Source organism: Bidens hawaiensis, unplaced genomic scaffold (assembly GCF_021521415.1).
Source record: "Bidens hawaiensis isolate Kalapana, Puna unplaced genomic scaffold, B.hawaiensis_p1.1 tig00000416_1, whole genome shotgun sequence".
In the NCBI taxonomy this organism is placed as follows: domain Eukaryota; kingdom Viridiplantae; phylum Streptophyta; class Magnoliopsida; order Asterales; family Asteraceae; genus Bidens; species Bidens hawaiensis.
Genome location: NW_027491029.1, coordinates 4,716,825 through 4,736,444, shown reverse-complemented (window position 1 = coordinate 4,736,444; position 19,620 = coordinate 4,716,825). Strand labels below are relative to the sequence as shown.

The 19,620-nt window shown below is 34.4% G+C and overlaps 1 protein-coding gene and 1 long non-coding RNA gene across 4 annotated transcripts; one reads left to right on the top strand and one right to left on the bottom strand.

The window, feature by feature from the left end:
- Positions 1–10,877: 10,877 nt before the first annotated feature.
- Positions 10,878–11,668, bottom strand: LOC143624813 (uncharacterized). The gene is made up of 2 exons (XM_077095334.1): positions 11,051–11,668; positions 10,878–10,922 (listed from the first exon to the last, which is right to left on the bottom strand). The coding sequence occupies exons 1-2, from the start codon at positions 11,480–11,482 to the stop codon at positions 10,893–10,895; spliced, it is 462 nt and encodes a 153-aa protein (XP_076951449.1). The 5' UTR covers positions 11,483–11,668; the 3' UTR covers positions 10,878–10,892.
- A 4,207-nt stretch (positions 11,669–15,875) lies between these two features.
- Positions 15,876–18,546, top strand: LOC143624795 (uncharacterized). Of its 3 annotated transcripts, none has more exons than XR_013152175.1 (3): positions 15,876–16,146; positions 16,289–17,210; positions 17,883–18,546. It is a non-coding gene; the product is annotated as an uncharacterized LOC143624795 (long non-coding RNA). The 3 variants fall into 3 exon arrangements; XR_013152178.1 differs by having other exon boundaries at positions 15,876–17,062; positions 17,133–17,210; XR_013152179.1 differs by having other exon boundaries at positions 15,876–17,210; positions 17,883–18,249; positions 18,351–18,546.
- The last annotated feature ends 1,074 nt before the right edge of the window (positions 18,547–19,620 follow it).

Here is a 19,620-nt window from a genome sequence, read left to right as displayed (position 1 = left end):
ATAGACTACTAGAATTGCATCTCATTTCTTTAACATCTAGTGTATGCTCACAAATTAAACTTTTGTATTTACATACATGATAAGGTTGCATAATTCATATTTGGGAAAATACATAAATTAATCAGTCCCAACTGATTTTGTACATAGAAATTGCCACGTGGCTCCTTAATCTCATCATGACGATGAGATTGAAGCTACGGAGCATTTCCTTATTCGTCGCTGAATCTCATTATGAAGATGAGATTGTGAGGGGTCTTCCTTGGAAATTTTCAAAAGGATGGGTCTATATAGGAATCTCACGCATCAAATAGGTCATTTTGAGAATTTTCCCTTCATATCTATACTATATTATATTATAATTATAATATATATAGGAATGACAAAACGATAATTAAACAAAAACTCTTAAATTTAAGAGTTTTGCAAGTTTTCATCACAAACATTTTATATTTCATAGAAACATCCAAACGATTTAAATTAAGTGGCAGGTAAGCGGACAACAAGCTGCGCCGCAACCCCCTTTTGGATAGCAAACCCAATCCTACTAAAAACAAAGTTTTGATTCTTATGAGCTGATACGTTACTATACACAACTTTTTGAACCTTATTCAAAAGCATGAAGTACAACTCTTGAAGCTTGCCATTGACTTCCGCTCATCGTAGACATCATCTTGAGTAACCTCAAACAATTTCAAATTTGAATTTCTATCTGTTTTTTTTTATTTTATTCAAAAGTCGAACCAAAATCTAGTAGATCAACCAACATCTCTCTCTCTCTCTCTCTCACACACACACACACAACCTACCCTTGCCGCCAATATTCATTCCACTGTCTCCGCCTATTTAAATGGCGAATACCAAACCTTCTTCAACCATAGGCCCATTTAAATGATCAAGTATTCCAGAAGTGTTAAGAGTCATCTCAATTCATCGCAGGTTTTGTTTAAGCTTGGAGGGAAGGTAGGCTCATTATAGTACGCGTTTATGTTCGTTTATCTAGTGTTAGCAAGTATCCGAGCTACAATCAATCAAACCTTTATTAAAGCTATTTTCAGATGTAGTATACATGTTTTCATACTTGTAAAAGATTATATCATGGAGAAACGAAAAACAAAAATGTGTTAAAATGATTTTCACGTTTAACGGGCCAAATAGTGAGATTAGACGGACCGTCTAATCATTATACGGTCCATTTCATCTCAAACTTCGTTATGGATCAAAATACAACTTGTGACGGCTAGTCACATATATACGGACCATCTCACTTTGATATGGTCCATGTCAACAAAGATTTAGTCAATGGGTCAAACATGATGATACGGACCGTTTCATTATGATACGATCCGTTACATAATAAAATTTAATATATTAATCAGAATTAAGTTTTAAACCTATAAATCGAACCAGTCTTTATAAACAATGTTCAAAATGATAAAACCAGACTATGTGGTCTGCAGGTGGATCAAAAAATACAATCCAGGTATTTATACAAACATGTTTCATTATAGGTTAACATCACACAAACAAGAAGGTTTTCAAACATGATGTACATGTCGTGCTCTAATAAAAAACAAGTATTTATGATACCTTAAATACCTATAACTAGTATGGGTAAGTAAGGTTGTCTCCACATGGAATCAATGAAAAATGCAAGTTTGACTCATAACTTAAATTAATTAATGTAACACCCCGACTTAAGTGAAAACGCCCGAGTATGACGTATAGATTGCTCAAAACACATGTGACACTATTTAGTGACAATATTATCTTTAATTCATTCAAATCTCAAGTACACAAGTTGTTCAAATAAACAATTACAAAGGAAAGGAATAAAACGAACATCAACTTTGTTTATTATTTAAATAACCTAAATTCTAGTGTCTTCACCCATGCCATCCTCTAATAATAGTATCTGTAGCATATGTATAAATTAATGTCAGCTAACTTAATAGTTGGTGAATTCACACAGTTTGATATAAATACATAAAAAACACACAATTCCATGAGACAAGTGTAATAATCGCGCAAGTAAAGTCCTTTTCAGTTGGTAACAACCAACGTACTCGGATAATGAGACATTTTTCCACTCATAACAACATGGTCCTGAGTGAAAAGGGGGGGGGGGGGGGCGTATGATCATACTTATTGAGGCTACCATGTGCAAGTAAGTTCGAGCAAGTAATCAAGTAAACACAAAAGTCCATGTAATGAATTGTAGTTTGTAAACGTAATCGTAAATCCTTGAATTTATAAGGTACGTATGCTACCCCCAAAAATAATAAAAGAGTAAAAGGGGGTGTGAGAAACTCACCTTTGAGATTAGAGATAACTTGGAAAGAAAAACCAAAGTGTGTTAAATGAACCTAAACGATTGAATCTCGCGAGCTAAAATAAGAAATACAAGAATACTAACTAATTAACGAGATTATAAAGTTGGTTTATTGTTTATATATCTTATTATTAAAATATATGCTTTTATTAATTAAGGTTTTTTTAATATTTAACTTTAACTAAAATTCAACGATGTATTATTATATATTATTTTAATTACAAGATTAATAATAAATTTGAATATTATAATGTTTACGGAATTTTGGTGTTAACGATGTTTTTTATTTTGGAATAAGCTAGCGAATTATATAGTTTACGACGAGGATATATATAGGGTAGGGTTAATGTAAAAAACAATAGTTTTGTGAGAAACATAAGAATGGATGTACATCATTGGATCTAGAATCTAGTGGTTCAGATTGGTAGTTTCTAAAATTTGTATAGTTTCATATTTACATGTTATAGTGTCTTATTTAGATGATTAACTTTATTTTAAAGCTTTTACATACTTCTCACAAAACAATTATTTTTTTTTATTTGAACCATATATATATATATATATATATATATATATATATATATATATATATATATATATATATACTAGTAGGAAACCCGCACGATGCGGCGGGCGACAATGATTACAACGTGGTACCCAACTTCTGGTAGTTTTTAAGTTTCTCGTGGTGTATCGACGCGTAGAGGTGCACAAATTGGGTTTTTTTTAACACCCGTTTTCGGGTATTGAACCAGTTTTGGGTATGATCGGGGTATTGGAAAATCGGATATTGAGAGAAATCGGGTAGGTTATCAAGGAGAAAAACTCAAACCCTAAGTACCCGGTAGGGTAAGATCGAGTTTGGGTATAACCGAGTATGGGTATAAGGTATGATCGGTTCCGGGTATTTACGGGTATAAATTGGGTACGGTTCCGGGTAAAGGTATTGAGCTCAAAATGCATACCTTATCCATACCCTATGAGTAGGGTTGGTTTCGGGTATAGAATACACGGGTATAAAAAAAAACAATTCCGGGTACGGGTTTTCTATGCACCCCTATGACGAAGCGTGTTAATTATGATATTTTCCTCAATATTCGGATATATCATGCAATCTTTTGGATGAGAAATATATTTGTTAAAGTGAAAACTTATTTCTATATTAACAAATTTTGTTGGTTGTTACTCTACTTAGACTACAACTAATTTGATATTACAACTATATATTAATAAGCATCACTGAGTTGTTAATATAAACAAGTTTTATTCGCGTTTGAGTTTCTACGATTACAAATATACACGAGTTAAGTCTCCATAAATACAAAATGTGGTACTCATTGTTTTGATCATTTTGATATAATTCATTATGTCAACAATATAGTGATTCAAACACTAAAGAGTCCAGATATACATTTGTATAACTATAAAGCTAATGTCTATTCACAACCATCTATAGTCTATACATTAATCAACATATTTTTTGCAAAACATAATTAAACTTTAAATTCCACTTGCCATTTGAGAGCATTTATTGCCATTTGTTGCTTTCTATTACAATAAGTTGACTAAAACGTTTGACCTACACCAAAGATTTCCAGTGTTGCCTAAAAAACATCCAAACATTCTTATCATTATCCTACTAATGTACTATAATGGACCAATTTCTCACTGGGTTTCTTACCATTAGAAACAATAATCATTAAATGTTACTTTGCACACAATATTCAGCTTTTTACTTATTATTTTTTTTTCCAAAATTGCCATAAAATGAAATTGTGTTATAAACTACAGCAACAATTAAGTTATCATTGACCAATTCTTTTGTCTCTGAAATGTCCAAAGGGGCATGTACAAAATGGCATGTAAAGAAAGCTTTTGTTGATCGCTTGAAAGAAACAGGCATTGGTAGTTTAAGGTTTGGCCCGATAACACACTAAAACCAGTTCGACCCAAACCGGTTTCCAACTTGGAAATAGAATCTGGTTTAAGAACCAACCCACTTTGAAAAATCGAGTTATAACCGATTTCAACCTGACCCTATCGTAGACCATAATTGTATCAGAAACAAAATAATAAAGATCATCAAACGTGTTACGAAAATATTGCAACTTTTTTTCAAGAAAGCAAGTATGAGTAGAATACAACATATTTGACTTAATAACCATGTATAAACCTGAACTCAGATAACAAATGTTAAAAAGGATGAGCAAAATCTAACTTGTTTATGAAAAAATCTATATGCACAGGTATATTCACACTTTCACAGTTTCTAGAATATGAACTCTACGAACTACTACAGGGTGAGTCACAATAAAACATATTTACAAATAATTAAAATAGTACCACGCTAGTACTGTAGTACATAGGATCCAACTATGATACCTTTCTTGACCAGTCATGCCCACAGCTTGATCAAAACCAGCATGTTTCAAAACTTTACCCGAACTGATCCAACCATTACCAAATCTAAGCCAACTAATTTAGACCGATAAACAACCTGACCAGATCTGCTTTCACATGTTACCCAATCTGACCCAAACAACTCGTTTCCTGAATGTTGGCTTTTTTCCTTGAGTTTATGTTATATAAGTCAGATTTGTTTCTTAGCCTTTTATTCTTGGACTTGAAAAGTCAACTGTTTGTTAGTTCCTCATTCTTTTGCAGCAGGTGATTCTCCCTAAACTTTTGACTTAGCTTTGGGTTCTCAGCCCAAACTAGTTCCGGTTACAACCATGTAGATTCTTCAAATATAGTCAAACCTGGTTTTTGCCCAAACCAGTTAGGGTTAAAACAAGGTTTTGAAGGGGAATTAAACAGTATTAAATGAATAAACACAAATGAAGACCAATGAGCTAATAAAAAAAACATAAACGAACATGAACGCCAATTGAAGTTTAATACATGTTTAGCCACTTTAAAATTTTAGAATTAAATAGATAAATGAGTTAAACGAACAACAACAAAATGACATAAACAAACGAATATAAACGAACATTTATGAACGTAAATAAGCACACTTGACATGTTTGTTCAGGCTAGTTGGTTTTGTTGAAACATACGGACCTAGGCCTCCACCAATAAACATTACAAGGAACTTTTGTTCAATAACCAAAGAGAGACAGGATAAGATTTCAATAGTTTAGTAAAAAATGCATGTCCAAGCAAAACAAACTCAGACCAATGGGGATCGAAATCGATTTTTAATGGGGAAATGATCAAGTTTGACCAAGTTAATCATGTTCTCAAAATATATTAAAAAATAAAGTCAAAAAAAATAATCGTAAAAAATTTAAGAAACCTTATGAAGCTAATGTCTTTTGTCATCCCCAGTTAGAGTTATATCATCCAACGTGCAATTATACCAACAGTAACTGAAAATCGGAGAATCGTTGTGCAGATTGCTGATAGACCCACCCGAACTAAAACCTTCTAAAGGTTCACCTAGCTGGAAAGAAAATTAAAAAGTTAATGATCATATTTAATAATTGAATTCAAGTAACAAAGTATCATATAATACCTACCTCTTCCACCACTATTGCCACTATCAAAGCCACAACGTCCACCACATCCATACACTCGTCCATCAGCTTTTGTCTTTGATCCTCTACACTTATAGGTACAGCATTCACATCAGTCTCACTCACTGAGTTTAATAGCTTTGTTCAAGGCATCACTGTCAGCAAAGTCTATGAAAGCAACCCCGAAAAATATGATTCATGTGTTATTCTATTAAGATCAGGACATTGACTGTGATCATAGCATTGTGACTACAGGATCAAGTATAAAATAAAGCATAACCATTCGGCCGCCATACCCAAAATTGAAGAATATGCATCCGTGAAATCTCTCCACATTGTACAAAGAGCACCCCGAGGGTACGTACCCCTAACCTGTGACAAAAAAATAACATTTAATATGTGGTTAAATAATAATATCAAAATAACATGCAGATGTGTGGTATACAAACTATTCATAATCATACATAAACATTATCAAAATTAAGATTGTATCCAGAAGTTAGTCAAACTTAAATTCATAATATTCAGCCAAAAAGTTAATACAACCTGTATCACTAAAAGCTATCTGGGCCATACGATCCAAATATGTCTACAAATGATCGGTTCAAAACAAATATTACTAACTTTTATGCTTAAAAAAGGAACCCATTCAAGTTGGTTCTAGGTTAAAGTGATTACCCAAAGATCAAATGCTGAAACATTTCTTTTTCCGTGTTCCATCAGAACTACTCTTTTGAATCCAATATGTTATGATAACATTTCCTTTTCCCGTGTGATAGTACCGAAATACTTCCTATAAATGAATACGAAAATCCAAGTCTTTCACTATTTCACTTACAATACCTAAATGTTAAGTATTCATATAATCAAATTATCACAATGGATACACAAAGTTACTTACAAGTCAGTGTATATGCCTCAGTTTATAAATATTCCAATTGCAATTAATTATGAAAAAAGGATTTGTCAATAGAATGGAGAATACACATAATAGATGCAAAGACATAGCTAATAATAGTTCTCTAACCTTGACCTCGTCACAAGATCCATCTTTCACGGTTGTCTCTTTAGTTCATTTACATCAATATATCACAAATTATCTACAAATACATAACAATAGATCAGAAATAAAATTGAATATTACCATCGTTTAATCCACCAAAGCCAACATCATAACTTCACCAAATTCATCGACGTCAACCGTCATTCGCCGGAGAAATCGAGGTACAACATCACAGTCACTCAACCTAAGCATGATTGCACTTAACTCAATCATTAGAAAGTATGAACTCAACCATATGAATTCGTCGGTCATCTGGATGTGTAGTCGCCGCCAGCGTTTTGGCCACCGGAGCTCACGTAACCACCGCCATACAACCTTCTTTCGTCGCTGGATCTGATTTTTTTCTTGAGAAAATTACCGTTTGAGTCCCTGGGGTTTTAGGGCGGACTCACACTGGATCCCTAAAAAAAATTGAACTTCATGAATCCCCGTCGTTTAAAACTTGAACACGCTGAGTCCCTCACTCTAACTTTCGTTAACCTGGACGTTAGATGGATGGTTATTTTTGCCAATTCCTTTTTTCTATTACATTGAGGGTTATTTTTGCCAATCTATTCATTATAACAGTAAATAAACAACGATGATTCTAACCCTAACTTCACTATCTGAATGTTCTTCTTCTCCAGGATTCAAGCCCTAACCTCACTATCTGGATGTTCTTCTTCACAATCGATCAAAGCCCTAACTCAATTGGATCCATAAGTTACTCTCGTCTTTAATTGGAGCCATAATGTCACAGCTTTCTTCTTCTTCTTCTGGGAGATCGAGGTCACATGTTGATGCATCAGATTTACTTTGCTCTTGTGGTGCGGGTACGTGCTATCGTATATCCCGAACACATGCTAACCCTAGTCGAATATCCTTGTGTTGTGTAAGTAACTCAAATCTCAAATCTCTCCATTAATTAAGAAAAAGAAGAAAAACTGTTAGTTGTTTTGACAGTTATGATGAGGATTATTAAGCTAAGGAACTGTTTACCGGTGGTTTCAAGGCGTTTTATTGCGTCATCGTTGATGAAACGTGACGTAATAAGCTCCGGTTGTGTTTCCAGCGATTTAACGGCGAGACGGTTGAATTTAAGGCGTTTTGTTGCGTCATCACCGGCGAAACGTGACGTAATCATCTCCAGTTGTGTTTCAGGTGAATTAGCGGCGGATGATGTATGTTATGACGACGCGATCAGTTCTGGTTGTGGTTCCGACGGTGTTTCCGGCGATTTAGCTGCGAAACAGTTGAATTTACGGCGTTTTATGACGTCATCATCGGCGAAATGTGACGTAATCAGTTTCGGCGGTGTTTTCGGTGATTTAGCGGCGAGACAGTTGATTTTACGGAGTTTTGTTACGTCATCACCGACGAAATGTGACGTAATCAGCTCTGATTGTGTTTCCGGCGAGTTATCGGCGAGACGGTTGAATTTACCACGTGTTTTTGCGTCATCATCAGCGAAATATGACGTAATCAGTTCCGGCGAATTAGCTACGAGACGGTTGAGTTTCCGACGTAATCAGTTTCCGTCGGAGAAAACTGATGTGATGAGTTCTGGTCGTGTTTCGGGCGAATTAGCGGTGGAGGATGTGTGTTTTAACGATGAAGCTGTAGCGACTACAGCTGTGAAGTCTAGTGTGCTACCGACTCTTCTACAGCCGAGAGTTGTGATATACGATGGCGTTTGTCATCTGTGTCACTGAGGTGAATATTCTCAATTTGTTTTGTAATTATGAATTTGTTTGTGTACAGTTTGTAATTTTTTAGATTAAAGTTCGATATAATTAGTTTAAATTATTTTGCTGTTTGTGAAATTGATCAATGAATTGCTGCTACATTTGGTCAAGTAATGCTTAAATTTGGTATTATTGATTATTAGTAAATATTAGATATCTTAGTTAAGTTAGGAGTGCCAGAAACTATTCAATTTGGCTGAAGTTTATAATAATCTACAAATTATATAAACTGTTTGTGAAATTGAACAAATAATGCTTGGATTTAGGACTGCTGATGTTGAAGGTTAGTGATTATAGTTCCAGTTTGCTGAGCGTAGCTAATTTGATTTTCTCTAAATTGCTGGTATATATGATTAAGGAATGCTTAGGTTTAGTGTTATTGATTATTAGATATCTTAGTTCTAGTTAGCAGTGTTAACTGTTAAAAGCTATTGAATTTGGCCTACAAATTATATAAATTTTTTGTGAAATTGATCAAATAATGCTTGATTTAAGGGATGTTGATGGTGAGGTATCATAGTTGCTGCTTGCTTAGCGTAATTGATTTTCTCTAAATTGCTTATACATTTGATTAAGTAATGTATAAATTTAGTGTTATTGGTTATTAGAGATTTTAGCTCTGGTTAGAAGTGTTGAAAACTATTGAATTTGGCCTAAGTTGACACTAATGAATTGACCTAAGTTTATAATAATCTACAATTATATAAACTGTTTGTGAAATTGATCAAATAATGCTTGAATTAAGGGATGTTGATGGTGAGATATCGTAGTGTCTGCTTGCTTAGCATAGCTAATTGATTTTCTCTAAATTGCTGCTACATTTGAGTAAGTAACGTATAAATTTAGTGTTATTGGTTATTAGAGATCTTAGTGCTAGTTAGGAGTGTTAATTAATGAATTTAACCTTAGGTCATAATAATCTACAAATTATATAAACTGTTTGTAAAATTGATCAAATAATGCTTGAATTAAGGAATGTTGACGGTTAGATGTCATGGTTTCTGCTTGCTTAGCGTAGCTAATTGATTTTCTCTAAATATATGCTCAAATTTAGTGTTATTGTTAGTGATCTTAGTTCTAGGTAGGAATGTTTATGAAATTGATCAAATGATGCTTGGATTTAGGACTGTTGATGTTGAAGATTATAGAGATCACTATCTGAATGTTCTTCTTCTCCAGGATTCAAGCCCTAACCTCACTATCTGGATGTTCTTCTTCACAATCGATCAAAGCCCTAACTCAATTGGGTCCATAAGTTACTATCGTCTTTAAATGGAGCCATAATGTCACAGCTTTCTTCTTCTTCTTCTGGGAGATCGAGGTCACATGTTGATGCATCAGATTTGCTTTGTACTATGTAGACATGTAATTTCTGAATCCTAATTGTAGGCTTGAAGCCGAATGTTTGTCAATTTAAATTGTGTTAACATGAATCTTTGTATGTTTGTCAATTGTGTTAACATGGAAGCGGGCCAATTTAAGTGATGCAATTTTTTAACAAATAATAACAAATATTTGACATTTTCTTGTTTATGTTTGTATCACGTGCAGCAATAATAACAAATATTTGACATTTTCTTTGTTTATCTGCATACATAATTACATGGTCAAAAAAGAAAAAAATATACCTTGAGAAATCTTTAACACTAAAAAAATCCACTTTAACACAATAAAAGTCAATACCATTACACAATAGGTCAATACCAAAACACTAAAAAGTCATTACCAAAACACTAAAAAGTCAATACTATCATCCACGTTGTTCACTTGTAGTTGTCGTCTCGCCATTACTGGTGCACCTTCTTCGATTATGACCAAAACCACCACACTTACCGCATGCTACCGTGTTTCCTTTTCTTGTCATTTTACCTCCCTTAGAAAACACTTTCTCCACCTCTTCAACTCTTTTATTCCTTTTATCCTCAGCCGACCTCTTGTTCCTCTCATCCCATGACTTTTTTCTCTTTTTCTTTGGCCTCCCAATCTATGGAAAAGGCACACACTTAATTGTAAAATACTAAACACGTTTATTATTTAGCAATACTAGTTTTAAAGTTACCTGTTTATGATGTTTTGGCGGTATTAGTGTTGTTGGACACTGTGAAGGCATCCAATAATCTTCACTTGGGATTGACATAATTTGGTTATCATACACATTTTTCCAAGTTTTTAACCAATAAGCCTCAGAAACCCATTGCTCGGGTATGCCAACATTCATATTATTGATAGCCATGTCATTTATCGCCGCCACTGCATGTTTACACGGCATCCCTGTCAAATCCCACATCCTACAAGTGCATGTTTTGTATTTCACGTTCACCACACATTGAGACCTTATACTAGTCACCCATCAATATAAAAAAACAACTTTAGAATCCAAAATAAAAATAAGAAATGACATGTAATAGTATTTTACCTGGTAATTATGAGCATCCACCATAAGAACACTCAATTGTGATGCCTCAGACTTTATATCTTTAAACGTTTTTGCAGCATTTGGTGTTAACGGGCCTGAAGCCTTTGACACCATCTTTCTCACAATGAGAATCCTCTTTGTCATGTACTCTCTGATATACTCTAAGCATGTGATCACAGGCTTGTCCCTTGCTCCAACCAATTGCTTGTTAAAACTCTCACACATATTATTCAGTTGAATATCAGACTTTGCCCTACCTGAATAATGGGCTTTTGACCATGTTTTAGCTGGAATCTGGTTGAGCCAATCATATAAAGTAGCATCTGCTTCCTTTATTCCTTCCATAGCTTTCAAATAGTAAGGGATAGAAGTGGCACCGGCTGCTTTCAAGAACATGTTTTTGAACACATCTCCTCGCCATTGCTTTTTCATGTTCTCATGGATGTGTCTAATGCAAAACCAATGCTCAGCCCTAGGGAATACCTTTTCTAATGCTTGAATTAAGCCCTAAAATAGCATTGACAACAAATAAAAACATGATTAACAACAATACATCATAAAAACAGCATTAACAGCACAAAAAACAACATTGACAGCACAAAAAATAGCATTAGCAGCACAAAACAGCATTAACAGCACAAAATCAGCATTGACAGCATAAAAAAAGCATTGACAGCATAAAAAACAGCATTTACAGCACAAAAACAGCATTAACAGCACAAAATCAGCATTGACAGCATAAAAAACAGCATTGACAGCATAAAAAACAGCATTTACAGCAAACAAAACAGCATTAACAGCACAAAATCAGCATTGACAACATTAAAAACAGCACAAAATCAGCACAAACAACATAAGAAACCGCATTAACAGCAACAAAATAGCTTAGAAAACAACATTAATAACATTACCTTTTGACGATCACTAATAAAAGTGAAGTTAGCATCGGTGGGCAAATCAAGAGTATCTCTAAGCACTCTAAGAACCATGTCCATGAGTGCATAGTTTCAGCTTCCACTAGTGCAAAAGCAACCGGATAAATACAGTTGTTACCATCAATACTTACTGAAGTCAAGATTTGACTTGGAAATGGGCCTTTCATAAAACATCCATCTAGCCCCAAAAATTCTCTTCCCAACATTTGAAATCCTCTCTTTGTAGCACCATAGCAAATATAAACCCTCCTGAATTGCCTAGTAGGACTGCTAGGGTCATGACATGGTTCAACATCTATTTTAACATGGCTACCGGGGTTAGCTTTTAGCAGTTGTTGAAGGTAGGCTCTTAGCACACCATATTGTTGTATATAATCACCATCCTTTTTATCATTAGCAATCTTCTTTGCTCTTCTCACTTTCACTTCTGAAACATGGATCTGATGCTTCTTTTGGATTTTGTCTTGAAGAGATTTAACAGGGATTGTAGGATTGCTTTTAATTTCCGACTCTACCTCTTTTGCTATGGCGCCCATTGTGTATAGCCCAACAACCCTAGTTTGAAGACACTGATGTTTGTGGGAGATTGTCTTCACACACCACTGATCTGAAATGGATCGTCTTGAGATCTGCATTGCCCAAGGACAAGTGGGTTTAGTTTTCCTTTTTTTTTTTGCACTTTGAGCCTTAAGGTTTTCCCCAGTTGGCAAGTTTGAACCCTCACCACTAATCAAAGTAGGATTCTTACCCAAACACACTACTCTATATCTTATAATGTCATTTTTCTTAATGTAAAGATCTCTTCTTGAGGCCACTGCATATGTTTTAACCATTTCATTCATCGTATCCTTATCTTCAATTAACTTACCAACATATAATGGGCATACATCACTCCAAGGCACAACACTAATTGCTTTCCTTCTTATCCTCTGTTTTACCGTATTCAACACAGTGGAATTATCTTCATCACTATACACAATGTCAAACTCAAGACTTTTCTCATGTTCGTCATCTTCATAATCATCTAGTGCATTATCTGTGGCATTATAAACTTCAACGACATCGGCATCAACATTATTTTGAAGACTGTCATATCCACTTCTACATCTTCTAAATACTCATAACCAATTTCTTCAATAGTGTAATATGAGTCATCCTTAGTTTCATATGAACCCGATTCATGTGAATCAGTTTCATTACCCTCTTCCTCATTCAACCTATTTGATGTGTATTCTATATCAACATCAACTACCTCATGTCCCTTTTCATTTGCAAACTGATTTTGGGAAGCAAACGATGCATTGTTTATCAAACGTGAATGCCCATGTTCCACATATATATCAACCACCTTAATTCCACCTTATACAATGTCAAAAATTTTCTTAAAATCAAATTTATCACATAGTGGATGTATACCCCAGTCCATACACACATTCGGTTCTCTATAATGAAAGTAAAGTACCTCGTTAGGAGGATATCCTAAATTCCTTGCCATATCGGCCAAATCACCCTTACCAATTTTTCCAACCTCCACATTATCGATGAAAACTGATCGACCTCCCCCGTAGGCTTTACCAGGAAATTGATAAAACTCGCCCCCATGAAAAATATTAAACGTAAACAGGTTGTTATCATCGTTTGCTTAAAAGAAAAAAAATCAATCTTTGTTTATAACTTAAACTAATAACATAAAATTGTTTATAACTTGAATTAATAACACACAAAAAAACCCTAATTTGGAACTTACTGTTAGTGCCGACGACAGAAAACTCCTCGTCAGGAAGACGAATCCTCCATGCCCCACGGCCCATGGAAGAAGATGGAGAACGAAGAAGATGGAGAACAGAGAAGAAGACCAACAATGATGAAGAAGAAGGAGAACCCTAATCTTTGTTTCAATTTCACGATGAAGACCAACGATTCTGATGTATGAAGAACATGGGGGAACGATGGCTGTACGTCGACTGCAATTTTGGTTAGGGTAAATTAAGTTTTACACTGGGTAAATGTAATAGAAATAGGAATTGGCAAAACTAACCCTCCATCTAACGGAATTGGCAAAAATAATCCTCCATCTAACGTCCAGGTTAACAGAAGTTTGAGTGAGGGACTCAACGTGTTCAAGTTTTAAACGACGGGGATTCATGAAGTTCAATTTTTTTTCAGGGATCCAGTGTGAGTCCGCCCTAAAACCCCAGGGACTTAAACGGTAATTTTCTCTTTTTTCTTTGAGAGAAAGAGAGAGAGGCAAAGAGTATGTATGTTTGTGTTTTTAACTTTTTATGCTTTTGAATTTTGAATTCCAGCTGATGAGTTAGGGCGCCTGATTTCTAGGTTTGAGATTTGGAGGTTTGGCAACTTATGCATTAAATATTTGTACATTATGTTTAACTTTTTGTACCTCTTAAATTTTCTACATTCAACTTTTTCTCTCTCTTATCTCTATTATATAGTAATATATATATATATATATAGGGTTTTGATCAAATACAAATAAAATTAACGTGCTAAACATGAGAATCAAGTATAGTAATTATATATGCAAGTAGAGTAACTATCATAGAGTAATTATGTAATTACTCTATGATAGTTACTCTACTTGCATATATAATTACTATACTTGATTCTCATGTTTAGCACGTTAATTTTATTTGTACGCTAACCGTCCCATATATATATATATATATTAAGAGTTTTAACAAGTGTTGTCGGATTTTGGAAGATTAGTTTTTTGGGTGAAAAAGCTAAAAAAATAATTTATAACAATTTTATTCAACTTACAATAATTTTATTTGATTTTTAATAATTTTATTTAAGTTTTAAAATAATAAAAGAACATGAAAAAAAAGTAAACAATTTTTTTTAATGTCCTGACCCAGATTCAAACCCAGGTCCCTCTGGTCACATTCATAAGTCTTAACCACTGGACCACTTTGCATGTTTGGTATTATAATAAAAACATAATATATTTAACTATTAACTTATGTTCATCTTGAACCTCAAAACCCTCGGATTTCAATTCGTTTAATCCAGTCCATGTTTGGTTCATTTATGTTAGGGGTTTTGTTAGACGGATTACAATGATCACAATCCATTTAATACTTACTTGATTTGGTGTCGGGAAGGGGATGAACGAAGTTTGGCTAGAGTTAAACTTGAACGGATTATTTGATGATTATAGAGAGTTTGTTTGTATAAATTGATGCTGTAAACAAATTTAGATAATGGTTAGGGTCCTATTTATACTAGAATTAGGAACGTATAGAGTTTAATTCATTGTTATTGATTTTGAATAATATCCAGCCGTTTTGGATTATAATCGGCCATTAAAGTTTGTTAATACGAGTTAATTATCTTGATTATAGGTTCTAATTAGTGGAGAAACGTGTTATACCAATGATTTGGGTCAAAGAACGAGTTTAACAGGATTTAATAGGTCGCCGAAATAATTTGTTTTGCCGGCCGGAAAAACGGGATTTAGGGGAACGGGAGGGGGGGGGGGGCTGGGTGAATTGTGTTTATTATTTTAATATTTTAAATTCATATTTACACAATGGCCCCTGCACTTTATATATATATATATATATATATATATTTATATATATATATATAGAGAGAGAGAGAGAGACTGATTCTAAACTTTATTTACACAATGATCCTTGAACTATAAAATGTTATATATTTTAGATATAATTTTGTATCTTTGAATTATTTATACACTATACCCTCTTAGTTTGGAGATTGATTATTTTATCAACTTTAAATCCCGAAATTTCGCTATATGAACATATAATAGAAAATGAACGAATTACGTATATGTTTAAAAAGCAGTGTCGGTGCTACTCACAACTTTAACTGTTCTATCACTTTTACAAAATCCACTGCATCTTATACTTCCTTCCAATGCACATCGATACATACACCTATACATACATATTTTACACGTAGCCCTCTGCCATGGGAAGCGTGCTTTGTTTTTATTTCACTTTACTTATTACACAGAAAGACAAAACATACATGTGGATGCTATCATGCTTTGGATTGAAGTCTCTAGAATGCCATAGATTTTCTTCAACCTCAAAAAAATCACCCACTTTTCTACCTTCCTTTTCTCTTCTTTGCTTTGCGATCCATATTCTTCAGCATCAGTCACAACACAAGGTAGGCTTTTGATGTTCGACCGATGATTTAGGGGTTAGGTTTCTTCTCGAACTCACTGAATCGGCTGTAAAGTCGTTATTTTCCATATGTTCTTCCTTTCGATCCATCATCCGCTTATATCTGTTTTGTTTTTCTATGTTAGGTTTTAAAGAAAAAATAGTGGCAACAACGTCTTTTGGGGATTACGTTTGCGAACTCAAATCGGATTTCGAACTGAAAACGAATAAGACGGTGGTGGTTCTTTGCCGTTGTTGTGGCGTTAAGAATGGTGCCCGACTGAAAAAAAGAGATGGCAGCTTGACAAGAACTTGGTTCATCACTTTTATATATGATTTGTGAATCATTAACTGGTTGGTAAGAAACACTCAACCCTAACAATCCTGATTTTTATTGTTTCATAGGAATATAAAGATACACGCATGGAATAAACGATTGTGATATTATTAGGTTGGTAACAAGAATCCATTACAAAACTCTCATCGAATCAAGTTTGTCAAATTACATTGGCACTTTGTAATTGGCATTTAATTCTTTCTTAATTTTTCCGGAGTTGAAGACGAACCACTTCTTTCTATCTCAAGTTTTGTACATGTAATGTGAACATGTTATAAAATTTCATATTTGGGTCAAATTATTACATATTATGGACATGGTTAAGACTTTAAGGGTTTTTTTTTCTAAACCGAAAGTAGTCAATTAGTGACCATAATCTATAAAGCAATTCATTGTAAGCTTAGGAAGCTTTGGGCAATTGTTGAGTTCACTCAAGTTTGTCTTCTGAATTTAACACTATTTGTTTTCATTGTGTAGTTAAATTGTAATATTTAACAATCAGTTGGCACTAATTACGAGAGCTGGGATTTTAAGAACTTACTCTTAACTTAAAAGCTCTTTATATGAAAAGCTAATAAAATAGGTGACTGCAATTACAACACTATATTTTAGTTTTTTTTCTTAATTATACTAATGATTTCTATTCTTTGAAGAAACCATCAAAGCATTAAGTGATGGCACTAAAACGGTTCTCAGCGCTTAGGCCAAACGACATTGATCATACAACAAAGGTAAATGGTGAATCAGTTCCCATTTTTTGTTTAGACGTGCTGTCAATTAAAGCATCCATGATATGTAGTTGAACTTTTCTTTCCTTACTTTAGCCAAAAATCCCGGTTGATAAAGAACGAACTTTAATGATTTACGTTACATTTTAGTTGTAAAAGAACAACTATATTGATATTTTAGTTTTTCTAATACATGTTAAGGGGAAAGAACAAACAAAACACACATGAAAAAATTCTATTTTTTAGTAATTTGACTTGAATATTGAAGGAGTTTGTTTTCCAGCTTGAGTTTGATGTTCTAGCTTAAGTTTGATTTTGGCTAAGAGGCTAAGATATAATTGCTACCAAACGAGCAATGTGTTCGTAATATTAAGATAATTTTTACTTTTGACACATTTGCGGGGGATCGAAAAGTTTAGCTCGATATTGTTTAGCGGCGTTTGAACATGAATGGGAGTTTTGCGTGGTGGTGGGGGGGGGGGGGGGGAGGATTATAAGCTAATGGGGATGGCATACTCAAGTAAGTTAAGTTCCATCACATAGTTTACTTTGCACAATGAACTTTGTTGTTTGAAATAGTTTTTACCAAGTTCATTTTTAAGTTATTGGTTGATTACTTGCAAACTTATTTGTGAAAGGGTAATTGTCATTTGTTTCGGGGCTCCATATTGGTAGTGCTCGAGTTAAGGGATAAAGGGAATAACATAGAAGACACTGAAGAGAATAATTGAGAGGACTAACTTGAATGTACGCATCACCATGAACCAAAACATCATTCTTTGTGATATCTGCCCTCTTGGATACGATCGATTGCTTTAGCTCTAGCACAAGGTGGTCTCTTGGTAAGGCATCATATATGTCATGCGTATCTTTTATTGAAGTCGTAATTTGTATTACCTATTTGTGTATATCCTAAATCTTTCATTATAATACAAAGCCTTGGGAATTGTTTATTTTTCAGCCCCCTTACCCTCTTGCCATAACCAAAGCCGGGCGAGAAATTCATAACCTTCTTAAGCGTACTTCAGGTGTATTTGATAAGGTATTTTCTCCTAGAAATCAATTTTAACATTTCGAAAAAACCTCATTTTGGTCACACCCTGCGTTAATAATTTATAATTTTCATTATATATCATCTTGTAGAACTACATGTTGTGAAAAAAGAAGCAGCATGGGATTTTGTAATTTGTTGAAACAAGCTAAAATGCCTAGGGTTTTTTTTATATGTTTTTATCATTTAGGATCAAAGAAGGTGAAATTTCTTTCACCGTTGTCAACGTTTAATTTATAGACTACCTGGAAATCTTATCAATATGCCTAATGCACGCTAAACATGCACCACACCAACTTGGCCCGCCGCAATGCGCGGGTACGAGAACTAGTAATACCTATAAATCGTCGTAATTAATATTAAATGATAAACGACAAATAAGAATACATTGAAATGGCACAACGGGTCGGTTTAACGAATACAAATATGAATATGAATAAAAATTGACAAATGTCACAGCATTCCCTACTTTTGAGGATTTCGTCCCGAAATTAAGTAGAAGAATCCGTGTAAAAAAGATGCGGATATATTTTTCGCATATGGTCTTCCCGCTCCCAAGTGAATTCAGCGCCACGTTTGGATTCCCAACGAACCTTTATTCAGGTGTTTAATCAAACAAAAACGAGCTTAAGGACCACCTTAGCTCATATCTGGACACCCCGAAGCTACCTAGGCCATAAACGATCAAACCCCAACCAACCATGGTGGTTAATGGCGGCTGACGGAGCCATAATCGAAGAAAAACCACAAAAACACGTGAAATGGACGCTGAACTGAACATACGGCGTATAAGTATATACACCGTATATGTATGCGTGGCGTATATTATACGCCGTATAAGTATATACGACGTATATGTATATGTGGCGTGTATGTACATTTGGCGTGTAAGAATGATCAACGCATAAGTATGGTAGCGTAGATGTTTATACGCCGTGTAAGTATGTACGTGCTTATACGTTGTATATGTATAATGTATATGTATGGCTTATGCGCTGGGAAGGCTTACACGTGGGGTGGACGTATACGCCGGAGAGACTTATGCGTCAAGACCCCTTATACGTTGGAACCACTTATACGCCATCTATAACTTATACGCCTAAAGAGACTTGTATGTTGGACATAACTTATACGATTTCGAAAAATAATCGAACGATAAACAGCGTATACGGACGTAACCGATATGATGTATGAACTAAAGATAAGTAATTAATTAATAATGAAAGGTAACGATTTGATTTGACTAAATAATTGAACTTCAGTTTTCTAATGAGGTTTTTAGTAATGACTTATTAGCGAAAATAACCAGCTAGGGGCTCTGCCCCTTGGACCCCGCTAGGGGCTGTCGCCCCTAGAACCCCG

Bases quoted from the DNA above. Each gene is read 5' to 3' on its own strand.
- LOC143624813 (XM_077095334.1), bottom strand. From the start codon at position 11,482: ATGAAAAAGCAATGGCGAGGAGATGTGTTCAAAAACATGTTCTTGAAA. The intron at 10,923-11,050 runs GTAAAATACTAT...ATGCACTTGTAG, and splicing joins TGGATGCTCATAATTACCAG to GATGTGGGATTTGACAGGGA.